The sequence below is a fragment of the Bufo gargarizans genome, chromosome 3 (assembly GCF_014858855.1).
Source record: "Bufo gargarizans isolate SCDJY-AF-19 chromosome 3, ASM1485885v1, whole genome shotgun sequence".
Lineage (NCBI taxonomy): Eukaryota > Metazoa > Chordata > Amphibia > Anura > Bufonidae > Bufo > Bufo gargarizans.
Genome location: NC_058082.1, coordinates 599,538,774 through 599,563,965, shown reverse-complemented (window position 1 = coordinate 599,563,965; position 25,192 = coordinate 599,538,774). Strand labels below are relative to the sequence as shown.

At 46.6% G+C, this 25,192-nt stretch overlaps 1 protein-coding gene across 3 annotated transcripts in view; it reads right to left on the bottom strand.

The window, feature by feature from the left end:
- Positions 1 to 25,192, bottom strand: part of DOP1B (DOP1 leucine zipper like protein B) — a 131,467-nt gene that overhangs the window by 38,802 nt on the left and 67,473 nt on the right. For all 3 annotated transcript variants that reach the window (XM_044284468.1, XM_044284466.1, XM_044284467.1), the window contains exons 23-35: positions 23,566 to 23,700; positions 23,427 to 23,482; positions 22,627 to 22,731; positions 16,895 to 16,961; positions 12,276 to 12,420; positions 10,904 to 10,989; positions 10,671 to 10,780; positions 7,494 to 7,640; positions 7,047 to 7,108; positions 2,789 to 2,917; positions 2,452 to 2,588; positions 947 to 1,002; positions 695 to 853 (exon numbers count right to left, since the gene is read on the bottom strand). In XM_044284468.1, the coding sequence (XP_044140403.1) occupies positions 695 to 853; positions 947 to 1,002; positions 2,452 to 2,588; positions 2,789 to 2,917; positions 7,047 to 7,108; positions 7,494 to 7,640; positions 10,671 to 10,780; positions 10,904 to 10,989; positions 12,276 to 12,420; positions 16,895 to 16,961; positions 22,627 to 22,731; positions 23,427 to 23,482; positions 23,566 to 23,700 (1,394 nt within the window). The remainder of the gene's footprint in view (positions 1 to 694; positions 854 to 946; positions 1,003 to 2,451; positions 2,589 to 2,788; positions 2,918 to 7,046; positions 7,109 to 7,493; positions 7,641 to 10,670; positions 10,781 to 10,903; positions 10,990 to 12,275; positions 12,421 to 16,894; positions 16,962 to 22,626; positions 22,732 to 23,426; positions 23,483 to 23,565; positions 23,701 to 25,192) is intronic.

Sequence of the window (25,192 nt, the reverse complement as noted above, 5' to 3'; positions counted from 1 at the left end):
CCAGATCTGTTCCGCAAAAAACGGAACAGATCAGGAAAGAAACAACGGACGTGTGAATGGACCCTAAATGTGGCTGCTGTCCACGCCTCCTTCCACCCTTGCCATGCCCCCTTTAAGAAAAGTAGTGAGGGCGACGTAAAACCAGTATTGGCGACTTTTAAGGCCACTTTTCTTGCTCAGGGATGTAATAAATCTCCCCCAATGATCTATAATCACACATAATGACCTATAGTCATACAGAATGATGTCATATTCAGGATTCTGCATGTCATCCTCAGATATCGGGAGCAGTATGTGTGCCTGTATTCTGCCCATATTTATTAACAGGGTTCACTGCTACCTCCAGTTATAAAGACAAGTGATCGCAGTGCAGGAGTGCACAACACTCACCTTTCTATATAACTTGTGTAGCAGATTGGGTTTGTACATAGCAGCACGGAGCAGCCATCGCCTGTACTAGTGACTGCTCTTATCTCTGTATTTGGAGATACAGCATCCTGCTCCGTCTCCTAACCCCCCATATCCAGCAGGGGGAGCCAGTACTGCGATTCTAGAGCTCCTGTACTGGATATGGGAGCCTAGGAGATAGAGCAGGACGCTGTCTCCTAATGCACAGGGAGAAGGTCCAAGCCCTGGGACCCTACCAATCCCAAGAATAGCAAACCAGTCTAAAACTGACACAAGGGGGACCTACATCTGAAACAGAGGCATCTTATCCGGGGGGAACGAAAGCGCTGTGTCTAGGAACTTGCAGGCAGATAAATACAGGTCGAGGCTGTTCTGATGGATTTCGGCATACACCGGGCCATTGCTCTCAGCCGCTGCCGCCTTCTGTTTACTTGCTTTGGTGTTCCTGTAGGAGATGATGAGATGTAGGTGATCACACAGCCGGAGGTGGTGGAGCTGTATGACATCCCTTTACTACACAAACAACATCACATCTTACTTTGTTGTGGTCTCTTCCTCCATCAGATCATCTTGAAGTTGGACAAATGCGTGTATCTGAAGACAAAGAGATGGTTTCAAGACAGACTGGGGCCCGTAAGAATGACTATATCTTCCATGTCTATGTACCCATAGCTGTAATGCTTGTGCTACTTCTGTGCATAGGGAGAAGCTTGTCAATCGGCATGTGGACTCCTTGCTTGGTACCAGTCTGACCTCTTTTACAGGGGCTCTTATGGTTGCACAATGCCCCCATTATATCACCTCTGCTGTGGGGTCACAGGTTGGATCAGTGGTCTCGTCAGCTACTGCGGAACTACAATTTACCAACTGTTAGGGCATGCTGGGGGTTCTGCATCAGCTGGAGAGCCACAGGTTGGAGATCACGTGTGCATGTGCGTCTTGGGCAGATCAGGAGGTGGCTGAACACGATCCTCTTATACTATCAATAAAGGGGTTGGCCTATCTGGGACGTGGAGACATGGATGGCGTATCGCTAGGATATGCCATCAATGTCAGATAGGTGCGGGTCCCACACCGATATCCAGAACAGGGCCCCGGAAGAGAACAGAGCAGCTGTGTCCAACCCTTTGTTCACGGCCATGAGAGTTCCGAAAATAGCCAAGCGCTAGCATGGCTATTTCCGGCAATCCCACAGCGGTGAATGTGAAGGTGGCCGCGCTTGCGCAGTGTGCTCTCTATTCACCACTATGGGACTTCCGAAAAATAGCTGAGCTACCGCTTGGCTATTTTTGGAACTCCCATAGCAATGAATAGAGAGCACTCCGCGCAAGCGCGGCCACCTTCCCTTTCACCGCTATGGGACTTACGAAAATAGCAGAGTTACCGCTTAGCGATTTTTGGAACTCCCATAGCAATGAACAGAGAGCAGGCCGCACACGTGTATTGCGCTCTCCTTCACTTCGGGTGCCCACTTGTCTATGGGTCACAGAGGTGGTGCACACATTGATGGTATATCCTAGTGATATGCCATCAATGTCTCAGACGGGAATATCCCTTTAATAAAATTTGCTGGATTATTAAATCGACCGCATCATAATATCTTAGAGCTGCATCTCCTGCCAAAATGAGCAATCATATTGGGAGATGCAGCATTGGTTGGGGTCCAAAGCAACCGTACAATGGCCGAAGCCGCTCCTGCAGAGCTTGGTGGGGATGTCGCGATAATGACCTATACTGGCCAGATCGAGGGACAACCATTTGTCTACAACTGCGATGAATAGAGCCCTAGCATGTAAAAACTATCTATTTCAAAGGGCTGTGCAGGATTAGAAAAAGCTTTCTTCCAAAAACAGCGCCTCACCTGTCCATGGGTTGTATGTACTATTGCAGCTCAGCTCCATGCACTCTGTCACTAGAGCTGAGCTGCAATACCAGACATAACCCTAGGACAGACGAGGCGCTGTTTTAGGCAGAGAGCAGCCATGATTTCTAATCCTGTACAATCCCTTTCAGTACAAGTGCAGGACATTGCTTTATACACACCAGCTCTGTCACCATGATTGGCCACAATGAGGTAAGATGCTGTGGGGAGATTCTCAGTAACAAGACGCGGAAAAACAGGAACATCTGTGCCGCCATTATAGGGGTCTGCCCCATGCGGATATTTTCTGTCAAACGCTCTGCAAAAAAAAAAAAAAAAGCAGGAAAATTGTAATTCTGAATCTAAGGGTAACGGTGATTGTTTCTACCAGAAGTGAACGGGCTGGACCCTCCAGGAGGAAAGACCCTCTAATAGATGAGGGTCCTGAATGGTGTTAATCCAGAATAAGAGAGTGTTTGACAAGGGGTCTCCTACACATGAGAGCTCCTCTATACTGACCTTGTATCAGGGGCAGGTAGAGATGGTACTGATCCAGTTCTCCACTGAATACGGCAAAGCCCTGACGTTTTAGTAGCATCGCCTTCTGCTCGCTGCTGGGGTAGAGCTTCAGAGAGCTGCTGGGCATGTCTGTCAACAGAAGAAGAAACATGAGCAGGACATACAGAATATATGTGTCGGACTGGGGTGCCTAGGGCCCAGCAGTGAAATGTATTTTGGGGGAACACTGTACGGATACATTCAAATATAAGGCTACTTTCACAGTAGCGTTTTAGTATTCCGGTATTGAGATCCATCATAGGGTCTCAATACCGGAAAAAGAAAAAACGCTTCAGTTTTGTCCCCATTCATTGTCAATGGGGACAAAACTGAACAGAACGGAGCGCTCCAAAATGCATTCCGTTCTATTTGGTTGTGTTCTCATAGCGGAGAGCAAACCGCGTGTTGTAGTTTGCTTTCCGGCCTGGGATGCGGAGAAAGACGGATCCCTCATGACCCCCCAAGCAAGTCAATGGGGATGAATCAGTTTCATCTGTCACAACAGAAAACGGATCCGTCCCCCATTGACTTTCAATGGAGTTCATGACGGACCCGTCTTGGCAATGTTAAAGGGGTTGTCCAGGTTCAGAGCTGAACCTGGACATCCCTCCATTTTCACCCAGGCAGCCCCCCTGACATGAGCATCGGAGCAGTTCATGCTCCGATGCTCTCCTTTGCCCTGCGCTAAATCGCGCAGGGCAAAGGCATTTTTCTGAGTTCCGGTGACATACCGGGCTCTCTATGGGGCTGACAGGCAGCCCGGTGACGTCACCGGCACTGATGGGCGGGATTTGGCTCTGCCCTAGCCAGTAAAACGGCTAGGGCAGAGCTAAAGCCCGCCCCTCAGAGCCGGTGACGTCACCGAACACACTGCTGGGCGGAAGTTACCGCCCGGCAGTGTGTTATTTTAAAACACAAGAGCCTGTGCCCTGCGCGATCTAGCGCAGGGCACGGGAGCGCATCGGAGCATGAGATGCTCCGATGCTAGGCTCAGGAGGGCTGCCGGGGTGAAAATAAGGGTATGTCCGGGTTCAGCTCTGAACCCGGACAACCCCTTTAAAGATAATACAAACGGATCTTTTCATAACGGATGCAGGCGGTTGTATTATCAGTAACGGAAGCGTTTTTGCTGGACCCTGCCGGATCCAGCAGAAACGCTAGTGTGAAAGTAGCCTAATCTGCTCACACAGCAGCAAGAGGCTACCAGATGATTGAATATGGGGGTCCCTGCAGCAATATTGAGAAGGTAGGTCCTGGGGAGAAGAGGATACTGGCAGCTTTCCTCTATACCTAGAAATCATCTCCGCTATCTGTTATGTGCCACTTGTGCAGGGGGTGGGAGACTAGGGGCCTACCGAAGGATTCACCTGTACCCCTGTGGGCCAGTCCGAGCCTGATGCCTAACGACAGGTAGAAGATTTTGCACCACTCTCATGCATAGGATTGGTCTGCTTTTCACAAAGTTGTATAATTCTGTATGCAGGGAGCTCCCCCTACTGGTAGTTGTATAATTCTGTATGCAGGGAGCTCCCCCTACTGGTGGCTGTATAATTCTGTATGCAGAGAGCTTCCCACAGTGGTAGTTGTATAATTCTGTATGCAGGGAGCTCCCCCTAGTGGTAGTTGTATAATTCTGTATGCAGGGAGCTCCTCCTACTGGTGGCTGTATAATTCTCTATGCAGGGAGTTCCTCCTAGTGGTAGCTGTATAATTCTGTATGCAGGGAGCTCCCCTAGTGGTGGCTGTATAATTCTGTATGCAGAGAGCTCCCCCTACTGGTGGCTGTATAATTCTCTATGCAGGGAGCTCCCCCTAGTGGTGGCTGTATAATTCTGTATGCAGAGAGCTTCCCACAGTGGTAGTTGTATAATTCTGTATGCAGGGAGCTCCTCCTAGTGGTAGTTGTATAATTCTGTATGCAGGGAGCTCCCCCTAGTGGTGGCTGTATAATTCTGTATGCAGGGAGCTCCCCCTAGTGGTGGCTGTATAATTCTGTATGCAGGGAGCTCCCCCTAGTGGTGGCTGTATAATTCTGTATGCAGGGAGCTCCCCCTAGTGGTGGCTGTATAATTCTGTATGCAGGGAGCTCCCCCTAGTAGTAGTTGTATAATTCTGTATGCAGGGAGCTCCCCCTAGTGGTGGCTGTATAATTCTGTATGCAGGGAGCTCCCCCTAGTGGTGGCTGTATAATTCTGTATGCAGGGAGCTCCCCCTAGTGGTAGTTGTATAATTCTGTATGCAGGGAGCTCCCCCTAGTGGTGGCTGTATAATTCTGTATGCAGGGAGCTCCCCCTAGTGGTGGCTGTATAATTCTGTATGCAGGGAGCTCCCCCTAGTGGTAGTTGTATAATTCTGTATGCAGGGAGCTCCCCCTAGTGGTGGCTGTATAATTCAATATACAGCGAGGTCCCACTAGTGGTAGTTGTATAATTCTGTATGCAGGGAGCTCCCCCTAGTGGTAGTTGTATAATTCTGTATGCAGGGAGCTCCTCCTAGTGGTAGTTGTATAATTCTGTATGCAGGGAGCTCCCCCTAGTAGTAGCTGTATAATTCTGTATGCAGGGAGCTCCCCCTAGTGGTAGCTGTATAATTCTGTATGCAGGGAGCTCCCCCTAGTGTTAGTTGCATAATTCTGTATGCAGGGAGCTCCCCCTACTGGTGGCTGTATAATCCTGTATGCAGGGAGCTCCCCCTACTGGTGGCTGTATAATTCTGTATGCAGGGAGCTCCCCCTAGTGGTGGCTGTATAATTCTGTATGCAGGGAGCTCCCCCTAGTGGTAGCTGTATAATTCTGTATGCAGGGAGCTCCCCCTAGTGTTAGTTGCATAATTCTGTATGCAGGGAGCTCCCCCTACTGGTGGCTGTATAATCCTGTATGCAGGGAGCTCCCCCTACTGGTGGCTGTATAATTCTGTATGCAGGGAGCTCCCCCTAGTGGTGGCTGTATAATTCTGTATGCAGAGAGCTCCCCCTACTGGTGGCTGTATAATTCTGTATGCAGGGAGCTCCCCCTACTGGTGGCTGTATAATTCTGTATGCAGGGAGCTCCCCCTAGTGGTAGTTGTATAATTCTGTATGCAGGGAGCTCCCCCTAGTGGTAGTTGTATAATTCTGTATGCAGGGAGCTCCCCCTACTGGTGGCTGTATAATTCTGTATGCAGGGAGCTCCCCCTACTGGTGGCTGTATAATTCTGTATGCAGGGAGCTCCCCCTACTGGTGGCTGTATAATTCTGTATGCAGGGAGCTCCCCCTAGTGGTGGCTGTATAATTCAATGTACAGTGAGTTCCCACTAGTGGTGCTTGTATAGGTACAATTTACTGTCCGAAACCACCTCAATTAAAAGGGCTGTCCGGGATAAAAAAAAAATAAAAAAAACAACGGATAAACCAATAAAACAACCATCACTTACTTACCTGTTAAAGCCCCCATTGTTCAAGTCACCCCTGCAGGTCTTTGTTTAATGTCTGCAGCGATGACATCACATTAACACAGGTGACCCCTGCAGCCAATCACTGGTCTAAGGCTTGTATTACACCAACAGATTATCTGACCAATCACTGGTCATATGGCTTATTACACACACAGATCTTTTGTTATACACTATTGGTCTGATTGGACAGATATTGGTCAGATAATATGTTGGTGTAATACAGGCCTAAGTGATCGGAGGCCAAGCGGATCCCCTTGGCCCGTTTTTTCGTTGATCCCCGACAACCCATTTTAAAGGGGTTTTGTTACGTTTTTAAGTTATCCCCTCTCCACAGGATAGCTGATCTCTGGGGGTCAGACAATTGGGACCCCCATGATCATGAAAGCGTGTTCCCCGTTCCCTAGTTTTGATGGTGCAGCAGGTCGTGCATGCACACTGTTCCATTCATTCTCTTTGGGAGTGCCAGAGATAACCCAGCGCTGTATTTAGCTATCTCCAGCACTCCCATAGAGAATGAATGGGGCTGCAGTGCGCATTTATGACCTGCCGTTGCATCACAATGGGGGAACGGGACCCCCACTCTCTGGACTGGTGGGGCTCCCAGCGGTTGGACCCCAAGTGATCAGTTAACTTAAAACTTTGGCATAATCCCTTTAACTTAATCCCAAGCCACCTGAATATTATGTGGTTACCAGCTTGTGTAATGGAGGGCTGGGGGTGAGAGGCGGTTACATGAAATCCTCCCTTCACTTGCCATGGTCAGATTATAAAAGGAAATGGACTTACTCATTAGATCTTTAAACATGGTCTTTTCATGGGTTAAAAGGTGGTCGATGATCGATTTCCAGCTGTGTAACCAGAATAAAGACAGGTAAATACATATTTCCAGGTAAAGCACGTACATAAAAGACATAAAGATGTCCTGCTATAACCAAATAGTAAAAAACGGCTATAATCCGGGATTGCACACTGGCTCGAGAGCAGCCAACTTGTAAGAGGACAACCAGTCGAATACTACCATCCATAAAAACAATGGCACGCCACCCAGCTTCACTGGTCCGGTAGGGACAAGGCGTTATGCATTGAGTTACCCACTTGGGGCGCTTCAGGGAATGTTTGCATAAGTATTGTAGGCCAGAATCAAACATCAGCTAAGGGTGAGCCTCACGGCACTAGAGAAGACACCGACATCTAACACTACTACGCAAGACGACAACCACGGGGTGTGCTTACTGAACGCAGGACGTATCCATCTGGAAGAAGCCGGGATCCATGTACAAGTCCAGAACCTCCTTCTTCCAGGCTCGTTTGGTGTAGGCGTACCCGCTGAGGCTGCTGAGGAGCTGGGCACCGGCGCGGAAACTGGGAGCATTGTAGGAGCTGAAAACGGAGGTAGAGGTGCGATGGTAAAGCAATCTCCGTTCTATCAATGAATATATTCAGCATTTTTCTAATCTGTTTTTATTTTGTCATAACTTGTATCTATCATGTATATTGATTTTTAATGTTGACATTAATAAACTTGTATTTATATTAATTGTTCGGTGATGATTTATTACTTGGGCCAACACATCACGTATTATAGATTGTATATTGCTTTATGTGGCCCTTATTGGTCGCTGTGATAGGTTTTTTATTTTGTCATAGTAGATTTTTTTCCCTTATTTTCTGTAAAGGAATATGAGGGTAACCACCTTGCCGGGGCTGTTTTTAGCAGCCAATGGACCATAGGAACCAGTAGACTGGAGATGACTTATTAACTTCTATAGGAGGGTGTTGTGTATATGCTCTGTGTCCTCTATAGAAATCACGGAGCAGGGAAGGGGAGGAGGTGAGCTGTGACCATCATCTATTTTGATTAATAGATCCTGTAGAGAACACAGGATCTCCCAATCACAATGGATGAATGGCAAAGCTCACCTTCTTCCACTCCTTGCACAGTGATCTCTATAGAGGACACAGAGCAGGTAGACATTATAATCCTGCCTTTCATGATAATGAGATGACTGCTAAAAAGTGATCTCTACAGAACAGGAGGGGTTAGACTATTATAAAGTTCAGTGTAGAAACGGAAATATTTTTTATTTTTTATTTTTATATAAAGACACGGAAAATTAGAAGAGACATCAACAGATATATGCTTTACAGTAGCTACATGGGCTATAGGAACCTGTAGTCTAGAGATGACTTATTAACATCTATAGGAGAGTATTGTGGGCCTGCTGTGTGACTTCTACACATTGTGCAGTGAGGGGCAGTAGACCAGCTGTGATGGTCACCTATTGCGACTGGTGGATCCTTAGGTGTGTATAAGTGTCATTGTTATCCTGGCTGTGATGATAATGAGATGACTGCTGATAAGTGATCTTTACAGGACATGCAATGTGAGTCTACTGTGGAGCTCAGTGAACAGAGTGAAAACTGAGAGACTTTTGTTTTTTTAATATAATAAAATGAAAAATTCTAAAAAAAAAACCACCAGAAATTCTAAAAAAAATATATGTAATATAAAACTTGATTTAGAAAATTTGTAATTTTCTGACAATATATTCCCTTTAGGCCCCATTCAGACGTCCGCAATTTCGTTCCGCATTTTGCGGAACGGAATTGCGGACCCATTCATTTCTATGGGGCTGCACGACGTGCGGACCCGCATTTCCGTTCCCCCAAAAAATAGAACATGTCCTATTCTTGTCCGCAATTGCCATTCTATTAGTGCCGGCGATGTGCGGTCCGCAAAATGCGGAACACACATTGCCGTGTCAGTGTTTTGCGGATCCGCAAAACACGTTACGGATGTGTAAATGGAGCCCTACATTAATGAATTATGCCTAGTTTACTTCCTCAGGGTAGTCCTAAGGGAGAGGAATGCTTTACATTTCCCAGGCGGCCATGACACCGCCCATGATGCAGGCTCAAATGAGGAATAACAAAGTGTGACTTGTACTACCAGTTTAGCCCTGGGCACAGTGTGAACATGACCTAATCAAACCACATTTTCGTCTGTCTTTTAGGGCTCATGCGGATGACATCCATGTGACATCCGTATTAGATCCGTTTTTTTTTTAATCCATTGGACATGTTCTATTTTTTTGCAGAACGGACATATGGAATGCACACTGAGTCATTTCAGTTTTTTTGCAGACCCATTGAAATGAATGGTTCCGCATACGGACCTGTAAAAAAAACTGAATGGAAAAAAAAACACTTACATATACTGTAGGTCAGATTCTGCCAAAAAAACTACTTTTCTCCATCACATGACCCTCTCCTGAATCAAGGGTACTTTCACACTTCCGTTGCTGGATTCCAGCAGGCAGTTCTGTCGCCGGAAATGCCTGCTGGATCCGCCAATCTGTATGCAAACGGAACCCATTTGTAGACCGATCCGGATGCGGATCCATCTCACAAATGCATTGCAATACCGGATCCGTCAATCTGTATGCAAACGGAAACCATTTGTAGACGGATCCGGATCTGTCTCACAAATGCATTGCAATACTGGATCCGTCTCTCCGGTGTCACCCGGAAAAACAGATCCAGTATTTTTTTTTACATTTTTAAAGGTCTGCACATGCGCAGACCGGAAGACCGGATTCGTCAGTGCGGCACTAATACATTCCAATGGAAAAAAATGCCGGCAAGTGTTCAGGATTTTTGGCCGGAGAGAAAAATGCAGCATGCTGCGGTTTTTTCTCCGTTCAAATACCGTAAAAGGACTGAACTGAAGACATCCTGATGCATCCTGAACGGATTGCTCTCCATTCAGAATGCATGGGGATAAAACTGATCAGTTCTTTTCCGGTATTGAGCCTCTAGGACAGAACTCGATACCGGAAAACTTTGACGCAAGTGTGAAAGTACCCTAAGCCAGGTTACAAGGTCATAGAACACTTAAGCTCGCCATTAAGCTCCCCAAATACATTAAAGGGGTTCTCCGGGCTTTTACTTTTGATAACATATCCTCAGGATAGGTCATTAATAGCAGCGACACATGGCATTCCTGCGATCAGCTGTATGAAGGGAAGGTGCGCGCAGTGTGCACGTGCCATCTCCCGTCTTTCTTCCTGCTCCCCGCTGGTATGTCTACGGCAAAGCAGCAGCAGACCAGGAAGAGAGATGTGAAATGACACGTGCGCACTGCTGATCGGAGGGGGTGCCGGGTGTCGGACCCTTGCCGATCTGCTATTGATGACCTATCCTGATGATAGGTCATCAATATTAAAAGCCCGGAGAACCCATTTAAGCTCCCAAAACACCCACCTCATCCGACCCATTCTGTTTATATCTTCCCCGGTACTGGATGAAGAATATTATTTTTTACCCCCTTTTTCTGCTGACATATATCAGCTATATACACCTATGGAGCATCTCCCGTATACCATGAGTGACTATTACTGGGGTACATACCTGTGATTTCTTAGATAAGGAAAGACAAAGTACAGGAGCCTGGATATTAAAGGCACGGCTTTCTCCTTCTCATCGCTTCTGTAAACCATGTCCAGGAGGGTGGCCAGGACCTTTAAAAAACATTTAAAAAAAACAACTCCCCCACATTAGACATTACAATACAATGACAATAAAGAATATTGGAGCTGCACATAGATGGCTTCCAGGACCTATGGACGTGCGGCAGCACTCACCTCTGCAAGCAGCGACAGCGCATGGACACTATAGACCGATGGAGCGGACGCAGAGACCATGGATGACTGAGCGGTAGCGTTATCATCTGTCGGAGAAAACCACAGGATGATATACATATATACAAGGGCTTAGCATTGGCCTCATCTTCCTGCGGCTCTGTGCTATAACATACATGCATCCGCAAGGACACAGTTAGGGAAAGCTTCTTTATTATATTTATGGATGGCTGTGTTAAAGGAGTTGTCCTATCTGGCATATCCAAAAGTGCTTAAAGGGGTAAGCAAATGGCATTTTATCATGTAGAGAAAGTTACTACAAGGCACTTACTAATGTATTGTGATTGTCCATATTGCCTCCTTTCCTGGCTTCATTCATTTTTGCTCGTTTTCATAGTTACGACCACTCTGCAATCCAGCAGCAGTGGTCGTGCTTGCGCACCCTAGGAAAAAGCGCAGGCCTCTCTGGCGGCTGGTACCTTGGGCGTGTGCATAGATATGTACACGCAGCAGATCCCGTCCTGGCCAAATCTGCGCTGCAGCGGCTTACAAAAATGTTTAAAATTCTATTTCATTATGGGGCAGACTGACAAAACCCGATTTATTTTTTCCATTTTAGCACAGGGCCGCAACATAACAAAATGTGAAAAATGTGAAAAAGTCTGAAAACTTTCTGAATGCATTGTAACTCAGTAATGTATGCACACAGTTACTAGATTATATACAAACTGCTAAATGCTTTCCATGCCGCACACCTCCTGACAAGAAGTATCCCCTGTGATCACTTTCTGATCAATGCAGGGCTGACTGCCAGGACCCACACCGATCCGGAGAATGAAGGGGCCGAAACACTTGTTTACTACAGAGGCTCCTGCAATCAGAAAGTGATGGTATACCCTATAGATGTGCCCTGCTGTCATGTACTATAGATGCTTGCTGTGATGTACTATAGATGCTTGCTGTGATGTACTATAGATGCTTGCTGTGATGTACTATAGATGTGCCTTGCTGTGATGTACTATAGATGCTTGCTGTGATGTACTATAGATGTGCCTTGCTGTGGTGTACTATAGATGCTTGCTGTGGTGTACTATAGATGCTTGCTGTGGTGTACTATAGATGTGCCTTGCTGTGGTGTACTATAGATGCTTGCTGTGATGTACTATAGATGCTTGCTGTGATGTACTATAGATGTGCCTTGCTGTGATGTACTATAGATGCTTGCTGTGATGTACTATAGATGCTTGCTGTGATGTACTATAGATGCTTGCTGTGATGTACTATAGATGCTTGCTGTGATGGTAATACGATAACATCTATTATTCTGGGATGGTGATGTTGCAGCGGTGATCTTACTACAGAACCCATTTCTTACCATACAGCTCCCCATTAGCATCCGTTTCATCGATTGACACCTGCGGCTGAGCCTTAACCTCCAAATTTCTGCTCAGCCAGCTAGTCTGTTCCAAGGATGATCCTGCCACGTTCCCCACCGCCTCCAGGATCTTCTGAGTCACTTCCTGTAAGTAAAGTAGAGCCAGATTATTAGGGTGAAGTCTTGCTGACTTAGACCTTTTCATAACACAAAGTTCCTCCGGCATGTTCAATGGATATGGCAAACATATCTATAGGGCCCAGTTGACTACGTGCATTGCCTAATCCCCTGATGCATTGCCCTGGTGTCTCGGACCCCAGTGGGTCAGCAGCCAATCACACCAGGACTATTCCAAGATGTAGCAGCCTGGTGGCTCCCCTGCAGGAAAGGCCAGATCCCTTATAGAGGTTAAAGGGTGAAAACCAGGGAACTGCCAGGATAACGCCCTCAGGCCTTGCCCAAAGTCAAACCGCTTTGTTGGCACAGTGGGCCCACACTCACTGCCTGTAACACCCACTGACCCAACATACACCAAAAAAGTGCCCTTCTGGGAGGAAAGCATTAGCAAACCATTTTTTATTTTTTTTTAATACTGCAACAATGCTATTCAATCCAGAAACATTCTAAAAGAAAATAAAAAAGAAAGAAACAAAAACCATAATATATGTGCTTTTAAAGGGTTTCTACCACCAGAAATACTGTTATGTAGCACAGGGCCGTTTGAAGGAATTTGGGGGCCCCAGGCAAAATAGACATGGAGGCCCCCCCCCCCTCCACACCTTTCGCACGCAAAGCCTACAGGAACCACAGTATAGCCATACAGTTTAAGTTCACCCACACTTTATATAAATAAAAAAGGAGGTTTAAAGTGCAAATACTGCTGTTGCATTTAATGTGCATGAAATTTGAACAGTGCCATCCACAGATCCCCCTCCCCTAAACGGTGCCATCCACAGATCTCCCCCCTAAACGGTGCCATCCACAGATCTACCCCCTAAACAGTGCCATCCACAGATCCCCCCTAAACAGTGCCATCCACAGATCCCCCCTCCCCTAAACAGTGCCATCCACAGATCCCCCCTCCCCTAAACAGTGCCATCCACAGATCCCCCCTCCCCTAAACAGTGCCATCCACAGATCCCCCCTCCCCTAAACAGTGCCATCCACAGATCCCCCCTCCCCTAAACAGTGCCATCCACAGATCTCCCCCTAAACAGTGCCATCCACAGATCCCCCCCTAAACAATGCCATCCACATATCCCCCCTAAACAGTGCCTTCCACAGATCCCCCCTCCCCTAAACAGTGCCTTCCACTGTGGATGGCACTGTTTAGGGGGGATCTGTGGATGGCACTGTAGGGGGATCTGTGGATGGCACTGTTTAAGGGGGATCTGTGGATGGCACTGTTTAGGGGGGATCTGTGGATGGCACTGTTTAGGGGGGATCTGTGGATGGCACTGTAGGGGGATCTGTGGATGGCACTGTAGGGGGATCTGTGGATGGCACTGTAGGGGGATCTGTGGATGGCACTGTTTAGGGGAGGGGGGATCTGTGGATGGCACTGTAGGGGGATCTGTGGATGGCACTGTAGGGGAATCTGTGGATGGCACTGTTTAGGGGGATCTGTGGATGGCACTGTTTAGGGGAGGGGGGATCTGTGGATGGCACTGTTTAGGGGAGGGGGGATCTGTGGATGGCACTGTTTAGGGGAGGGGGGATCTGTGGATGGCACTGTTTAGGGGGGATCTGTGGATGGCACTGTTTAGGGGGGATCTGTGGATGGCACTGTTTAGGGGGGATCTGTGGATGGCACTGTTTAGGGGGGATCTGTGGATGGCACTGTAGGGGGATCTGTGGATGGCACTGTTTAGGGGGGATCTGTGGATGGCACTGTTTAGGGGGGATCTGTGGATGGCACTGTAGGGGGATCTGTGGATAGCACTGTTTAAGGGGGATCTGTGGATGGCACTGTAGGGGGATCTGTGGATGGCACTGTTTAGGGGGGATCTGTGGATGGCACTGTAGGGGGATCTGTGGATGGCACGGTAGGGGGATCTGTGGATGGCACTGTTTAGGGGAGGGGGATCTGTGGATGGCACTGTAGGGGGATCTGTGGATGGCACTGTAGGGGGATCTGTGGATGGCACTGTTTAGGGGAGGGGGGATCTGTGGATGGCACTGTAGGGGGATCTGTGGATGGCACTGCCATCCACAGATCTCCCTACAGTGCCATCCACAGATCCCCCTCCCCGACGCTCACAGCAGTATATTTATAAAGTCATCAGTAACTACTTTAATCATTGCTCATTGCTGAGCTCTTTACTTGGATTATTTGGATATCTTACTTTGTCTTAGCTCCGGTAACAGCAGGCAGTGCAGGCGGCGCTCACTCACTGACGTCACGCGCCTGCGCCGCCTAGTGGGAGGAGCAGGCGCGTGACGTCGGTCAGTGAGTGAGCGCCGCCCCCCCGCACTGCCTGCTGTGTTACCGGAGCTAAGACAAAGTAAGAGATATCCAAATAATCCAAGTAAAGAGCTCAGCAATGAGCAATGATTAAAGTAGTTACTGATTAGTTTATAAATATACTGCTGTGAGCGGCGTGGCCCTGTATATTCTAACCCCCAGGCAAGCGTCCCCGTCACCATGGGAACGCCTGGGGGTTAGAATATACCATCGGATTTGAGCTTTTACGATCTCACTGAGCTCGTAAAACTCAGATCCGATGGTATATTCTAACCCGCAGGCAAGCGTCCCCGTCACCATGGGAGCGCCTGGGGGTTAGAATATACCATCGGATCTTCTGAGTTACTCAGCTCTGCTTGGCCCCGGGCCAGCTCGGGGCCCCAACCAGCTCGGGGCCCCAACCAGCTCGGGGCCCCAAGCAATTGCTTGTTTTGCCTGTTGGGTAGCGACGGGCCTGATGTAGCTGACTGACATTAGCGATGCGCCCATGTCAGCACTACATAACAGTATGTTTCTAACATTAGTCCCTGCAGCCGTTTTTGTAAAAAAAGCACTTTTATTATATGCTAATGATCCTCTAGGTGCTACGTGGGCGTAAAATGAGCACCTAGAGGCTCCGTCCACTCACGCTTCATCCCGCCCAGGTCCCCTGTTCTGCCCGCCCAGCTCCTCTTGATTGATGCCACAGTCCATCGCATCGTTGACGAAATCCCGCGCCTGCGCAGGTTCACTTCTGTCTTCGGCGCAGGCGCAGTGAGTGAATGATGTGCTCCTGGTGCCGGATTCCTCACTGCGCCTGCGCCGACTACTTCCCAGTGAGGAAGCTATATGAGAATAGCTCCAGCAAAGGGTTAGCAGCGCTAATGGATATTTATACTACCCTCGGCGCTTGCGCACTTGGACATAATTTTTCCCTACCCCCACAATGCGGAGGCACGGAGATCGGATGTTTTTTTAGGAGTTTCCGCGCTTGCGCAATGGGCCGTAATATTTCCCTACTTCGCCTCTCCTGCGCATGCGCAGTGTCCCGGCGTGCTGCTGAACTCCGCAGTGAGATTTTCCCTAAACTGTCCTTTTGCGCATGCCCAGATCGTCAAAACTAAGGAACGCCTCCACGCGTCATTTCCGGTGCGACAGGAAAATAGGAGGTAGGGAAATCTCACGAAGTAGGGTAATGTGACGTTACACCGGCATCAGGAGAGCGGCCTTCACTCACGGCGCCGAAGACAGAAGTGAACGGCGCAGGTGCGGGATTTTGTCAACGATACGGTGGACCATGGCATCAATCAAGAGGAGCTCGGCGTGCAGAACAGGGGACCTGGGCGGGATAAAGCGTGAGTGGACGGAGCCTCTAGGTGCTGATTTTACGCGCCCACATAGCACCTAGAGGCTCATTAGCATATAATAAAAGTGCTTTTTTTTTTTTACAAAAACGGCTGCAGGGACTAACGTTAGAAACCTACTGTTATGTAGTGCTGACATGGGCGCATCGCTAATGTCAGTCAGCTACATAACGGTATTTCTGGTGGTAGAAACCCTTTAAAAGAAATCTGTCCCCAAGAAAATCACACCGGGCACAGTGCCCTGTAGGGTTGGCTCTGCTGATAGTACCTTTCACTCAGAAATCCGCTGTTTCATTCTGGAGAAAAAGTACTTTTTATCTATATGCAAATGAACAGTTAAGTGCACCAAGGGCGGGCCCAAGCAACTCTGTGCACCCTTGCTCCTCCTGCTTCCCCTGCCAACCTCTCCCACTACTTCTTGATTGACAGGGCTAGGTTTCTGCATAGTCATCTCAATGAGGAAGAGGCTTGCAGAGGAAGCAGGAGGAGCGAGGGTGCACAGAAAGACTTGAGCCCACCCTCAGGGCACCTAACTGCTCATTTGCATATGGAGTAAAAGTGCTTTTTCTCCAGACTGAAGCAATTGATCACTGTAGCATACGTCATATGCTTCCATCCGGGGTATACTTCAGTGGTATTTTCACCCACATACACTGTAACATAAGGGTGGATATTCAGGAATGCTGATGATATTCAGCGACTAGGTGGTCAGCCAATCTCACTGCAATGTTTATGGGGGCCTGAGGATAGGGGATAAGCCTACACCATCCTCAGTCAATACTATAAGACACATGGGGAAGGGACTATTTTACCTGCAGATCCTTTTGGTCTTTCTTGTTCTCCAAGTTTGGTGTCCTGGTCACAAAGTCATTCAGTATACTGTCCGGAAAGAAGGACAAGTCACATAAAGCAGCTATAAGCAAGCACTCCCACAAAAATCTTTATTCTCTAACCCATTAGAAAGGTACATGCTGTAAATTGTAGTGAAGATAATCTTCTTCCCTGTGACTGTATTTGTGAGTTATCTCCTCCCTTCTAATCCTTAGCTGTGTCATGTGACCAACACTCAGACCAGCAACTACCACAGGACAGGAAGTCAGTTACTTCTCTATTCATTCCTATAGGACTGATATTGAGGCCCCCTTAGGAATACATAGAGAAACTGGCTTCCTGTGCACAGATAAGATGCTGAGTTATTTGGAAAGTCAGAGTGCTGGTCACATGACACAGCTGAGGATCAGAAGGGAGGCTATAACTTACAAATACAGGCACTGGTAAGAAGATTACATTCACTACAGATTACGTCATGTACCTTTCTAAGGGGATGGTACCCCTACCCTTCTGAAGAGAAACCCCTTTAATCCTGATCTTTACACTCAAATAAGGGAGGAACGGCAATATACATGGAATCTGATCTCTCCACAGCGTATGTACTCATATAATACAGGCATACTATGAATCCCGTTATGTGCCCGACATACGACCATGTGTTCACCTTTGGCTTAGTCAGACATAATGCACCTTAATGTACAGAGTAGATAAAGGAGTTCCTTCACGGTGAGTAAATGCTTTTGTGAGACCTCAAGTGATAAGCGCTCTCAGTACTGATGAGGAGCAAACACTGTCTACAGATGCCACTGGTCTGGCCTGACTTACAGGGGAGCTACCTATAGGTGGCACTAGAAACTGTTTAGTTCCTTTTGGAGGAGAGCTAATTTGCATACTATTTCCCAGTGAGCACTGACTGTAAGGCTACATTCACACGAACAGGAAAAACAGATGCTTTTTTAATGGTCGTTCAGACAGGAGTGCACCCATTTAAAATAGGTAAAAGTGCCTTTCAGGGGTTAAAATAGAAAAAAAAAAATAATACTCACCTCATCCACTTGAACATGAGGGTACATGCGCTGGAGGGAGCAGGACCTGATGCTCCCAGGGTCATGATGTCACACGTGAGTGTCAGGTCCTGCTCCTACCACTGCAAAGCGAGTGTTCCCTCGAGTTCAAGTTGATGAGGTGAGTGTTATTATTCTATCCAGCAGAATGGAGGGCACTATTGGGGGCAATATTTTTTATTTATTTTTTTAAACTCTTTTTAGTAGTTTTTACAACAGATATACATAGCAAGCAACATTGAATAGCATTTACATTGTGACATGTACATATGCAAATATGACATGTATCTATTTCCTTATACTATACCCTTAAAGGGGTTGTCCAGGTTCAGAGCTGAATCCCGACATACCCATAATTTTTTTTCCACAATAATGCCTCTTGTACATCAACGTTAGGGCTGCACGATATGGGAATTTTGTGCGATTGCGATTAGGGCCCTAAAAATTGCGATAACGATATGCGATGCGATATTTTAAGGGAATTGTGCCAGAGGTCTATTTGCTTGGATTTTCCCATATGAGCCGCTGACGCGGCTGGGGAGGACGCTGTGTTGTGGGGGATCTGGGGAGGACGCTGTGTTGTGGGGGATCTGGGGAGGACGCTGTGTTGTGGGGGATCTGGGGAGGACGCTGTGTTGTGGGGGATCTGGGGAGGACGCTGTGTTGTGGGGGGATCTGGGGAGGACGCTGTGTTGTGGGGGATCTGTGGAGGACGCTGTGTTGTGGGGGATCTGTGGAGGACGCTGTTATGGGGGGGGATCTGTGGAGGACGCTGTTATGGGGGGGATCTGTGGAGGACGCTGTTATGGGGGGCATCTGTGGAGGACGCTGTTATGGGGGGGATCTGTGGAGGACGCTGTTATGGGGGGGATCTGTGGAGGACGCTGTTATGGGGTGGATCTGTGAAGGACGCTGTTATGGGGTGGATCTGTGGAGGACGCTGTTATGGGGTGGATCTGTGGAGGACGCTGTTATGGGGTGGATCTGTGGAGGACGCTGTTATGGGGTGGATCTGTGGAGGACGCTGTTATGGGGTGGATCTGTGGAGGACGCTGTTATGAGGTGGATCTGTGGAGGACACTGTTATAGGCAGGGGATGTGTGCTATGACACATAGGGCCATGAGGGGGGCCAGCATAAGACACACATATAGCATCTTATGCTGGTCCCTCTCATGGCCCTATGTGTCCTAAACTGCGCACATAACTGGTTTTGTGTGTAAAGTATTTTACTTCTGTGTGAAACAATCTCTCTCCTATTGATAACAGGTCCAGCCTCTGTACTCACTGACTGTCACTATGAATGCACTGCAGCGAGCGGCAGCGAGGTGGCCGGCCGGCGCGTGACTCCTCCCACTTCAGGAAGCAGAAGCGTTACTAAGTGACGGCCCGGGCCGCTCGCTGCAGTGCATTCATAGTGACAGTTAGTACAGAGGCTGGCCATGTTATCAATAGGAGAGAGATTGTTTCACACACTAGTAAAATACTTTACACACAGAGCCAGTTATGTGCGCGGGGCCCCTTCATATATAATCGCGGCATTTTCGGGTCGGCCAAATCGCCATATCGCATTTGCCGATTATCGCGATACGATTATTTTTGCGATATATGGTGCAGCCCTAATCAACATATTATCTTTTGGGAGACACCTATGTCATTTCCCGTCAAAAAATTACTTGCTGGTTGAATAAAAGTAACTTTAAGTCAAAATTTGCCAGGGGTATGAATAATTATGGGCAGCATAACTTTTTTGTAATTATGTTTACAGAGCTGTCTGGGGGCTCATTTTTTGTAGGGCGATCTGAACTTTTCATTGATACCATTTCCGTTTTGCTGTTTTCCGTATGGGGAATATATTGCGACACCCATGATGTGGTATCGCAGAGTTCATTATATTATTTATCGGTACATAATTCTGAGTATGGGAAAAGTCCAAATAGTGCCCAAACGTCTGTGTTTTAATTGGTATATGTGTCAAAATTAACCCCTCAGCTCTAATTTAAGGTTCCAAAGGTCATGTGTATAGAATGTGAGATAAAGTCAGGCTTGGATATTTAACCCTTAGTAGAATGCTACTAATAGCTTGGGTAATAGTGTCATCTAGGGGTAAATAAGTAACATTACACCGGCTTGGATATTTAACCCTTAGTAGAATGCTACTAATAGCTTGGGTAATAGTGTCATCTAGGGGTAAATAAGTAACATTACACCAACAGTAGAAATGCATTTTTGGTAATACAATGACATCACCGTCATTATCAGATGTACACGCCTAGCCGACAATGATTGGAAACCTCCAAGCTAGGAAGGTGTGTCTAATTGACAAAGTTTGTGATCTTAAACCACACACACGAGGAAAAAAAAAACAGCAACAGGAAAGAACAACAGGGAGCAACATATGACGCAGAAACACTGAGAAACAAAGAAAGGAAGCACACTGCAGGAGAAAATCCCAATGATGAGAACAGACTTTAGAGCTGACTCCCCTTAGACTCTGCATATCAACTGCAGTCTCGAGTAATGAATCATTTCATTATATGTAGTATTGATTGAATTAATTAGCATGATATTTAGGAAAATCCCCACTTTATTGCGGATGTATGTTAGATGTACTACATCAATATTATCGCTATTCAGTAAAGATGCATATTACTGAATAAGAGACCTAATATTGATATCAGAGGGAATCTCTGATTGGAATATTCATTCTATAGCCATATCAGGCTTGATAATTTATAAGTTGTGTCGCAATACTACCGGTATCCGAGATTTGTCATAGTTTTAGCAGAGCAAGGGTTCGTATCTGTCCTTATCATTGTTTTATATCTAATAATGGTTGTCGAAACGGTTGTATTAAATTTTTATGTTTGAGAGGTATCATGTATACATTGGTCTTTGTGTTGGGTACTGCATATCACTGTGTATCATTGCAGATTATTGAATTTCATATTGATTAATCTTTGATTGTATTTTAAATTATTGTATAATAAATCATTTATACTTTTGCATAGATGCTTGCACCTTGTTTTACCGATTGCACAATATAATTAAATAACCAATCAAACTCTTTTTGAGGTGTTATATATGTCCAACTCGAGGATCAATAATCATTAGAAATGTTTTCTTTGATCCTTTCTTTTATATAAAGCCTTTTGCTTTATATCCCCGACAGAATGACTACGTCACTGTGGTGGATAGAGACTCTTGTAGATCATGTAAGGCTACTTTCACACTGGCGTTTTGGCCTTCCGTTTGTGAGACCCGTTCAGGGCTCTCACAAACGGTCCAAAACGGATCAGTTTTGCCCTAATGCATTCTGAATGGAAAAGGATCTGCTCAGAATGCATCAGTTTGCCTCCATTCGGTTTCCATTCCGCTTTGGAGGCAGACACGCTTGCAGCATTTTGGTGTCCGTCTGACGAAACTGAGCCAAACGGATCTGTTCTGACACACAATGTAAGTCAATGGGGACAAATCCGTTTTCTATGACACAATCTGGCACAATAGATAACGGATCTGTCCTCCATTGACTTTCAATGGTGTTTAAGACGGATCCGTCTTGGCTATGTTACAGATAATACAAACGGATCCCATCTGAACGGATGCAGACGGTTGTATTATCTGAACGGATCCGTCTGTGCAGATCCATGACGGATCCGCACCAAACACGAGAGTGAAAGTAGCCTAAGATCCTTGCAGCCACCTCAAGCGCCACTCGGCAATAATCAATCTGGGGGCCATCTGTGTAGCCACTTTCTTCGGGCATGTGTTGTATGTTGCTGCTGCCCAAGTCATTGGAATCCTCGTGTTCCGCCATTATTGGCATCTCTTCCAAGGGCATAATTGCTTTGGGAGGGCCTTTCTGCTTGTTTTTGCTCCCCATATTGATTAAAAAGCGGTCCATAAACTGAAGGATACGCTCCTCTCTTGTTCTGATTAATGCCAAGGGGTTTAATCCTGATATGTGGGGGGAGCAGGGAGGTTTTCAGGCGGGTGGTTGCGGAGCACTCACCTCCTGCTGCCTTCCATGATAGCGCTGGAACTGGAAGTCCTGGGGCAATATTTATACTGGTGGGCACTATTGTGGGGGATTTTATATACAGGGGGCACTGTGGGGGGCCTCAATGAGGGGCATTATGGCATTATAGACACTAGGGACACTACAGGGGGATCATTATAGATAGGAAATTCGGTGGCTATTTTTATACTGGTGGCACTGTGGGTAATGGAGGGGTTGGGATGTTGAAAAAACAAAACAAACAAAAAACAGCAATAATATTCATCCAGAGGGGCGTCACTCTTGCAGGAAGGAGCCCAGGCACGCCTCCTGTTAGTCCCCAAGCCCCCCCTTATGCTGGGAGCAGGGAAAAGGGGGCAGAGTTATGGCTTAAATGTGATATAGGAGGGGTGGGTGGACACATTGTGGCAGGAGGCGTGCCTGGGCGCCTTCCTGCAAGAGTGATGCCCCTCTGGGCACCTTACTGGCTCATTTGCATACCACGGCTTTACTTCAATAGCGATTATCCTGGTGACAGATTTCCTTTAAGGGCCATGAAAAACAGATGAAAAACGGACATTAAGTGCGTCTGTTTTTAATGGCTTCTTTTTTCACTGTGGAGTCTGAAAGTCTGTTGGAAAGATATAGAATTACCTTAAGAGCAGGAAGAATCCTGGAGGCGCCAGATTTAAAGGGACAGACTCTTTCAACAGAATCAGCAATGACTGGAAGTTTTCCTGCATTTCAGACGGCGAGAGCCTGCAAATGACATGAGAAAGGACAATTTAAAGGGCATCTGTCAGCAGTTCTGTACCTACGACACTGGCTGACCGGTTACATCTGCACTTGGCAGCTGAAGGCATTTGTGTTGGTCCCATGTTCATATGTGCCCGCATTGCTGAGATAAATTATGTTTTATGATATGCAAATGAACCTCTAGGAGCAATGGGGGCGTTACCATTACACCTAGAGGCTCCGCTCTCTCTGCTGCTGCTGCACTTTGATCTACAGGACCACACAGTGAAGACGTGGAGATAAATATCTTATGTCTGTGGCCACGTATAGGTCTTCCAATTGCTGTCAACATCTCCCAGATACACATGCATGCTGGACTTGGCCGGGCATGCGTGCATTCATTCTCAAAGGGGAGAATGGAGTAACCCGCTGCCAGACTCCTGCCTGCATCTTATCCCCCTTGAGCACAAACGATCTGGCATGCTGAAATTTAGCAAGCCCTACCCTTCTTTTCACTGACAGTTGCCACTAGAGAAAAGTCTGGACAAATATTTGGCCAATGTTGAAAATGGCAGATTTGACCAATGGCCGTCTAACGTGTATGGGTTCCTGTAAAAGGAAGATGAAAACAACACTGCCACATACAAGTTGCACTAAATCATAGGACCGGCTGTCATACGTGGTCACAAAACCTGGCGCTGGTTTCCTGAAATACCTACCTTTGTATAAATGCAAAGCTGAACTGAAGCATCGGTATATCGACTAGTGATGCCTTCTAAAGAAATGAGAGGAGAATCACAGTTTACAATGACGGCAGTTGTCACACCAACGGGAAGACGGCCGGCGACTGACCAATACCTCGTCTCCTTTGACCTGAGGAGGCTTCTTGACCACCTCCTTCATAAGCTGCAAAATAGTGTCAGTCTTCAGAGTCTTCAAAGCACACACTAGGTCAACCAGGGTCAGCTGCGCCTCGCTGGGCGCCGGTATAATCTGCCGGGAGAATCAAAGGACAAGACCAATTAGAGAGGTGTCTGTAGTCTGCCTGTTAGGGGTCCACCAATTAACCCCTTGAACAATATTCTAATTTTTTTCACACCAGCATCTTGATTTAAATACTTTCGTAACTTCATGTAATTAAAAATGTAGCATAGCCACTGAGTTATTCAATAAAATCTATCTGTACAGCGCCACCTGCTGTTTGTTCTTTTCCTTATTTCACTGTCCACCTCAGTGACATTGCTGAAGTGGTCGCACATGCTCATTTCTATGCTTCAACCGCCACCAGGTGTATCTACTATTAGAAGATGTGACAGTTATGCCTCATTCACACGTCAGCGTTTGGTCAATAATTTCCATCAGTGATTGTGAGCCAAAACCAGGTGCGGCTCTAAACACAAAACAGGAGCAGGTCTTTCCATTATACCTTATGTCTGTGGAGGCTCCAATCCTGGTTTTGGCTCACAGTCACTGATGGAAATCGCTGACCAAAACACTGACGTGTGAATGAGGCTTTACAGGGAGAGAGCTGTTGCAGAAAGGACACACTTCCTGTGAAAAAAATACACCCTCTGATCTGTGATAGGGACAGAACTGCAGCAGGACACACCCCCTGAGCTGCGATAGGGAGAGAGCTGTAGCAGATGGACACACCCCCTGAGCTGTGATAGAGAGAGTTACAGAAGAAAAGACACGCCCCCTGAGCTGCGATAGGGAGAGCGCTGTAGCAGATGGACACGCCCCCTGAGCTGTGACAGGGAGAGAGCTGTAGCAGAAAGGATACACCCCCACATCTGTCAGCCTGAATAAAAATGTAGCAGAGCAATGAATGAGGAGATCTCTAGATCCATGTGAGGTACAGGGCTGGTTCTAGTTTTGTTAGAAAGAGATTTACATGTCCTATATGATGTCTGATTTTCTTTTGTTAACAATAATCTTTATTGCTTTTTTTGTATTTGTTTCCCGTTTTGTTCAAACATAACATTGTAAAAGAAAAAATGATGTCCGATTTTAAAAAAATTTTTACGGAAATTATGGTATAACCCCTTTAATGGGCCTTAATGATCAGCAGCATTTATTGTCTCTCTGAAATTCAGCAGCCATTACTTTTTGATTTTTTCATTGACATGGTTGTATGAGGTCTTGTTTTATGTAGAAATAAAAAAAAAAATTTAAACTTTTTTGGGGGCACATTCACGTTACTGTGTAATTTAGATACATTTTAATGCAAATTTAGGAAAATGCCTGTTGCATTAATTTGTGCAGATACCAAATATATGTAACTTTTTGGAAGGAAATTGCAGAGGCTCTACTGACGTCAAAGCACGGATTGGTGCTCTCTCCAATATGGCAGTACCAATTGCCAAAATATTGGATAAAGTGTATAAATTCAGGAGATGGAGGGCACTCAAATGAATGGGTATATATAACGGAGTCAATTGCATATATGGTATGTGTCTATTATTTATTATATAAAATCGCACCA